Source organism: Octopus bimaculoides, chromosome 9, assembly GCF_001194135.2.
Source record: "Octopus bimaculoides isolate UCB-OBI-ISO-001 chromosome 9, ASM119413v2, whole genome shotgun sequence".
In the NCBI taxonomy this organism is placed as follows: domain Eukaryota; kingdom Metazoa; phylum Mollusca; class Cephalopoda; order Octopoda; family Octopodidae; genus Octopus; species Octopus bimaculoides.
In genome coordinates, this window is record NC_068989.1 from 44,584,460 (window position 1) to 44,591,475 (window position 7,016).

Below are 7,016 nucleotides of genomic sequence, written 5' to 3' on the forward strand. Positions count from 1 at the left end.
ATATTTATGCATGTACGTATACATGACAACAAACCTCTCTCTCTCACTCACACTCTGTCTCTTACAAACACACACATACATAAATGTATACAAACATATTTACAAAGACACACGTGTGTATGCACACGCACGTGCTCCAGTATTGACGTAACAACGGCAAAAAAGCTTCATTCTATTTTGTGTGTGACTTTGTGTGTTCGTGTGTATGAGAGAGAGAGAGAGAGTAAATACTACATATACACCGCTCTCTCACTCTGTCTCACACACATACACACGCACACCCCTTGACTCCCTAACACTCTGTCTCTTACAAACACACACATGCATAAATGTATACAAACATATTTACAAAGACACACGTGTGTATGCGCGCATGCGTGCGTGCGTGGGGAGTTCCACAATCGCCATTTATTTCAATTACTCTTGTGAGGATATTCACGTAAATCATTTTTTTCATTTAATCCCCATTTTAATTTTCGTAAAAGTTTCCAAGTACCAATGAGGCTTTTTGGCACATCTTCAATTTTCCCCATTCATGTGAGGCGCCCAGCCATCATTCATCTGAGAGTCCATCTACAGAATGTCCTCTCATATTTCTATACAGCATATTTTGCCTTTTTTTCTTCAAGTATATAAGCAATAATTTCATTCTCGAGCAACGCCGGGTGCCTCTGCTAGTATATAAATATATATATAAAGATCAACCAACAACTTCGTCTGGAACAAATTATAAAGATATATAAAAAAAGTAAGTAGGAAAGCAAACAAATCACAAATACCTTCAGGTAGATGGACCTGCTTCATTTGTAGAAAAGGTGTAGATAGAAACTCCATCAGATGTACGTGGTGTAAGCTATGGACACATAAGAGGTGCAGCAATATGAAAGGAAGGTTAACTAGGAAGATAGTTTTTGTGTGTGGCAGATGCACAGGCGCAATAAACACCAAAGATGTACAGAAAACAGATTCCATCACATGCCAGGGGAAAAACTAGATGTAGTTGATAGCTTCCCTTACCTAGGCGATCAAATCAGTAGTGGGGTGGATGCTCTGAGAGCTTAGCTGCTAGAATAAGAATAGCCTGAGCAAAGTTCAGAGAGCTCCTACCTCTGTTAGTAACAAAGGGCCTCTTGCTCAGAGTGAAAGGTAGACTGTATGATGCATGTGTGTGAATGACCATACTACATGGCAGGGAAACATAGGCTGTGATGGCTGAGGATATGCACAGGCTTGAAAGAAATTAAGCCAGTATGCTCTGCTGGATATGTAATGTTATTGTGCATACACAACAGAGTGTAAGCTCCCTGAGAGAAAAGCTGGACATAAGAAGCATCAGATGTGGTGTGCAAGAGAGACGACTGTGATGGTATGGTCATGTATTGTGTATGGATGAGGACAGCTGTGTGAAGAAGTGTCACACCCTAACAGTGGAGGGAACCTGTGGAAGAGGTAGACCCTGGAAGACATGGGGTGAGGCGGTGAGGTGGTGAAGCATGACCTTCAAACATTGGGCCTCACCAAGGCAATTACAAGCAACCAAGACCTTTGGAGATATGCTATGCTTGAGAAGAGCCAGTAAACTGATGCCAGCGTTGTATAACCGTTTAAAAGTACCCTTCAATCATCGGGCAATATGTTGTGCTTGAGAAGACCTGTTGAGTCAAGTGAAATTGTAGTTGTGGCCGATATCATTGCTGCCTGACTGGCACCCATGCCGGCGGCATGTAAAAAGCACCACTCAAGCATGGCTGATGCCAGTGCCACATAAGAAGTACCATTTGAATGTGGTCAATGCCAGTACCATCTGAATGGCTCCCGTGCTGGTGGCATGTAAAAAGCACCATTCGAGCATGGTTGATGCCAGTGCTGCCTGACCGATCCCTGTGCCAGTAAAACGTAAAAAAGCACCCACTACACTCTCGGAGTGGTTGACGTTAGGAAGGGCATCCAGCTGTAGAAACCTTGACAGATCAGACTGGAACCTGGTGCAACCTCCTGGCTTGCCAATCCTTAGTCTAACTGGCCAACCCATGCCAGCATGCAAAGCAGACGCTAAAAGATTATGATGATTATATATATAGCTGTGTGTTAAGAAGCTAGACACAAGTGCTGCTGGGGGGGGGGGGGAGAAGCTTGCTTCTCAACTACATAGCTCCAGGGTTCAGTGCCACAGTATGGCACCTTAGGCAAGTGTCTTCTACTATAGCTTTGGGCTGACCAAAGCGTTGCGAGTGGAAGCCCATTGTGTGTGAGGGTGTATGTGTATGTTTGTTCCCCCTCCCACAGTGTGACGACCTGTGTTAGTGTGTTTCTGTCCCCATAACTTAGAGAGGTAGGGCAAAGAGACTGACAGAATTAGTACCAGGCTTACAAAAAAAAAAAAAAAATGTGGTTGATTCATTTGACTAAAATTCTTCAAGGCTGTGCCCCAGCATGGCCGCAGTCTCATGACTGAAACAAGATAATATATATATCATCATCATCATCAACATTTAACGTCAATTTTCCATGCCGGCCAGACAGGAGCTGGCAAGGTCAGAGGCTGCACCAGGTTCCATTCTCTATTTTGGCTTGGTTTCTATGGTTGGATGTCCTTCCTAATGCCAACCACTTTACGGAGTGTATTGGGTACTTTTTACGTGGCATCAGTACCAGTACTTTTTATGTGGCACCAATCACACCAATGTTTTTCACGTGGTATTTTGGTTTCAGGATGTCAATTGTGTTGTGGTGGACGAGTAAAAAATTCGGGTGGGTGGGTAAGTGTGGAAGAGAGAAAAATGCATGTATAATACGTATGATAAAACATGCCAAAAAATAAACAGTAAAAGAACTTTAAAGGGAAAAGAGTGAATGGGCAGACTGGTGAATTTCAGAAGCATGGAATGTTTGAAGATAGTAAACCACAGCATACATATGTAAACACCGTATCCACAGACCGTAGGGATCTCGGACAATTGTCTAGTGTACTCGACAGCCGACAGCTCTGCATCTACGCTAAATTGTTGTATTAAAGGTAAAGATATCAGACACGCAAGGTGGTTAATTAAGTTGTGAAAAACGGGAGATGGGAATATAACCAAGGGAGGTAATAATGATTATATTTCAGACATGCGCAATGCTCTGAAATCTAATGTCGGTCAAATCCGTACTGGACCAGCTATGGGTTTTATATTGTGTTGAACAACGTTGATGTAACTTACATTCCTATCATTTCACTCGTAAAATACTCTCACACACACACGCACAACAATATATGTAAGCTGAGGCAATTAGAAAGAAAAAAATACAGCTGTAACAATAATAATAATCCCATCAACTGACTGAAAACGTTGGTTGATCTGCTGAAGTTACAAAACAAGGATATTTTTGGTTTGTTTTCTCCTCTTTGGGTTTTGTTTCCTGCGTACATTCAGTCTTGTGTATCTTAGTAATGAGACACTGAACTGTTTTTGGCATTGTTAGCAACATGTGTGCCGAAAGATTAAGTCGTATTTTAGCGAAATGTCAGGCCTGTGTGGATGCTAACAACTTCTATGAGGCTCATCAGATGTACCGGACATTATACTTCAGGTAAGAAAGATACAATTTTTTTTAACCTTCGTTTCTTTACTAAAAAACAAAACAAAAACCCAACATTTAGTCGAAGAACAGAAATAAAAAATATCAACAACAATAAATTAGATTCGCGTTTTGTCATATTCTAACTAAAAGCAACAAATTTTGAACAACCTTTTCTTTGTAGAAATTAATGTAAATATGGTACTCTCCCAAAATGTATTGAACGGTCCTTCAGTTTAATGTTCAACTATTTCTATATATAACTTTACGTTTTAAAAAGTCGTAAGATTGCCAGTTTTAAAATTGATGTCTAAAATATCCTATTCACGTATTCGTGGTTGTGATATTCACTCAGACATGCCTCTTCTTTATAATAATATAACATGTTACATCTTTATTTATTCAGATCCTATAATATACCACGTCTAACTGTGTTGAATTCCTATTAAAATTAAGTTTGTGTGTGTGTATGTATGTATGTATAAACAAAAATATTGAGCGATCTTTCGGTACAAATATTGATATAAAATTTCCTTAAATATTTTTTCTGTTTAATGTTAATTGTATTAAGTCAATTGAATTTAGTTAGAGAAGTAAGTTAAAAAAATAGTTTAATACTTGTAATTTCAGTAACTAATAGTTAATTTACGTAGTTATTTAATTTCAACTTTGCACCTCACGAGAAAGATATTGGTGGAGGCATGCTGTACTTTTTAAGCGATTTCGGTGCAACATAACTTTGTAATTCCACTCTTTTTTTATATATACACCACTGCTTTTACATATTTGCTGTGATATATGTACAGAATAAGAGATCCATTGCTTCTTTCCACATTGGATTAATTGTTGGGGTATGATGAATTTACGTACATTTTATTTTTACGTTAGCACAATTCCTCTTGAACAAGGTAATACAGACTTGTATCTTCCCTGTTCTATGGCGATATGTCATATCAAAGACTTATAAACTAATATTTTTCGGAGATTATTCTAGTCGTTGAGAATCTACTTCCTCGTGTGTCTTCGAAACGAACATGTACAGAAACAGTTAGATTCCATATTCTATTAGATTCCTAAATGTATGAATCATTTACTAGTGCCAATATCGCATTACTAACATCACTGCACTCGTAACATGGTGTGTGATATGGTGGAGGGGGTTCAACTGTCCTGTTAGTTTCTAAAATGTTTGTCTGAAGAATTTGGTTTGAGCTTCCAAATACACAAAGTAGCAGCGTTAACGACATTATGTTACGTTTGTCGTTTTGTTTGTGTGGGATTGAAACATCTAATATACATAAAGAACAGCTTTCGTCTCTGTAATTTTTTTTTCCATCGAACATGTACATTTTACACGTAGATAGATTTGCCAACACGAACTGCAGGCAGCCATGTCGTCGTAGCGTATCAGACTTCCGGGCGAACGTTCGATGGTTCATTTCCTCTCTCCAAACATTATCCCCAATAAAATCGCACCGAGGAGTAGATACAGGTCTCTTTCGTAAGTAGCAAGAGCACTGTCTAATTTATAACGAGTGTTGCATTATTAATTAAAGTAAAGAGTCATCCTAGAGGCAACCGGAAGCCACTCTAGGTTTCTGTTGCCTCAATAATCCACGTTTCCATTGGATCCGGATTCTGGTTCTCACTACGTTGTTACACCTGGTGTATTAGGGTGTAACGATTAGAAAGACTGTCTGTTTCCCCGTTAATCTTATCCCGGTACAATTATCCACGGCTACCATTACCACCTGTATATTTTGACACATCTGCCAGGATTGTTGCTAAACTGAAAATTCTTGCCCGAGCTTTGGAGTAGCTATCCCTCGGAGTCTCGTATCTCATGTGAAAGGAAACAGGATATATTTTTTTTTATAGTATTTCTGTGTTTCTATTCAATGGAAATTACGATTTCGAACAGAAATATTGCAATAAAAAAAAAAAATGCTTGCCTTCCACGAATTACAGCTATTTCAAAACTCAGCCAAATACTTCACTTGCCTTAGGTATATGTGTGGTCTCATTTAGTTTTATAATTAATTGCTTGTAATATACTGTTTTGAAAGTGATTACTTGATTAAAATACATGCTCCTCTTTATTGTGTAATAAACAATTATATAGTTTAACTATATATACATATATATATATATATATATACACACGTGTGTGTGTGTGTATGTTTAGTGTGTACTGCTCCAGTACAACTGTCACAATTGGGCTGTTTGCCCAGTTTCCTCCCCCAAGATAACCCCACTGTACTTCATCTCTCTGCAATTTTTTCGTTGATACCGCTCCGGAGCCATTTCACTTGATGTATATTCCTCCTCCTTAATACTTTCCTTTCCACTGACATTTTACATTGACCCCCCCTCCAACCACCGGAATCGCCATATCGTCTCACCTTCTCTACCACCGTACATCGCATACATTGCAGCTGCCTATCTCCCTTTCTCTCTCTCTCCCCTTATCGGTTGTACCTTCATTACTATTCTGCCACTCTTCACTCCCCTGCATCATTGATCACCCCACCCCGCTTCTTATCCACCATTCACTATATCCCTCTCCTCATCCTATCCGGTTATCCAGTTTACAATTGTCACCTACATTTCCTTACCTCCCCTACCTATCATCTACTCAACACTTGTTCTTTATTCATTATATGTTCATCCCCCTCACCTATTCCCCAGCTCTCTTCCATACACGCTTGTAACCTCTGCCTACCTATATTCCTGCTTTTTCTCATTTTCATTTGTACCCTCCCCTTCATAATCTTCAGGGTCCGCACAGACACCTCCGCACCGCTGCTTTTATTTCTTCTCTGCCCCATGTTGATCGGGACCCCTCTCTAGCCATGTCGTAGCTCCTGGGCAACAAGAAAATTGCCCTGCTCCAGTGCTTTATCTCATACATCATCCCTCCCTCATCTCCTAGCTTACAGCTGCCTCTTTCAAGGTTTGTAGTCTTGCGAGCTGCTTAGTGACCTCAATAGTGCTGGTGATACAAAAAGAAAAACACCCAGTACACACTGCAAAGCAGTTGGCATTAGGAAGGGCATCCAGCCATAGAGATTATGCCAAAGTAGACACTGAAGCACAGTACAGTCCTCTGGTGCATTCATCATCATCATCATTATCGTTTAACGTCCGCCTTCCATGCTAGCATGGGTTGGACGATTTGACTGAGGGCTGGCGAACCAGATGGCCACACCAGGTTCCAATCTGATTTGGCATAGTTTCTACAGCTGGATACCCTTCCTAACGCCAACCACTCTGAGAGTGTAGTGGGTGCTTTTACGTGCCACCGGCACGAAGGCCAGTCAGGCGGTACTGGCAACGGCCACGCTCAGAATGGTGTATTTTATGTGCCACCTGCACAGGAGCCAGTCCAACGGCACTGGCAATGGCCTCGCTCGAATGTTTTTTCACGTGTCACTGGCACAAGTGCTAGTAAGGCG

The 7,016-nt window shown here is 40.4% G+C and overlaps 1 protein-coding gene across 1 annotated transcript in view; it reads left to right on the plus strand.

The window, feature by feature from the left end:
* The first annotated feature begins 3,097 nt into the window (after positions 1–3,097).
* Positions 3,098–7,016, plus strand: part of LOC106877489 (Golgi to ER traffic protein 4 homolog) — a 61,363-nt gene continuing 57,444 nt past the window's right edge. The window contains exon 1 of the mRNA XM_052970911.1: positions 3,098–3,573. Coding sequence (XP_052826871.1) covers positions 3,470–3,573 — 104 coding nt within the window. The 5' untranslated portion in view covers positions 3,098–3,469. The remainder of the gene's footprint in view (positions 3,574–7,016) is intronic.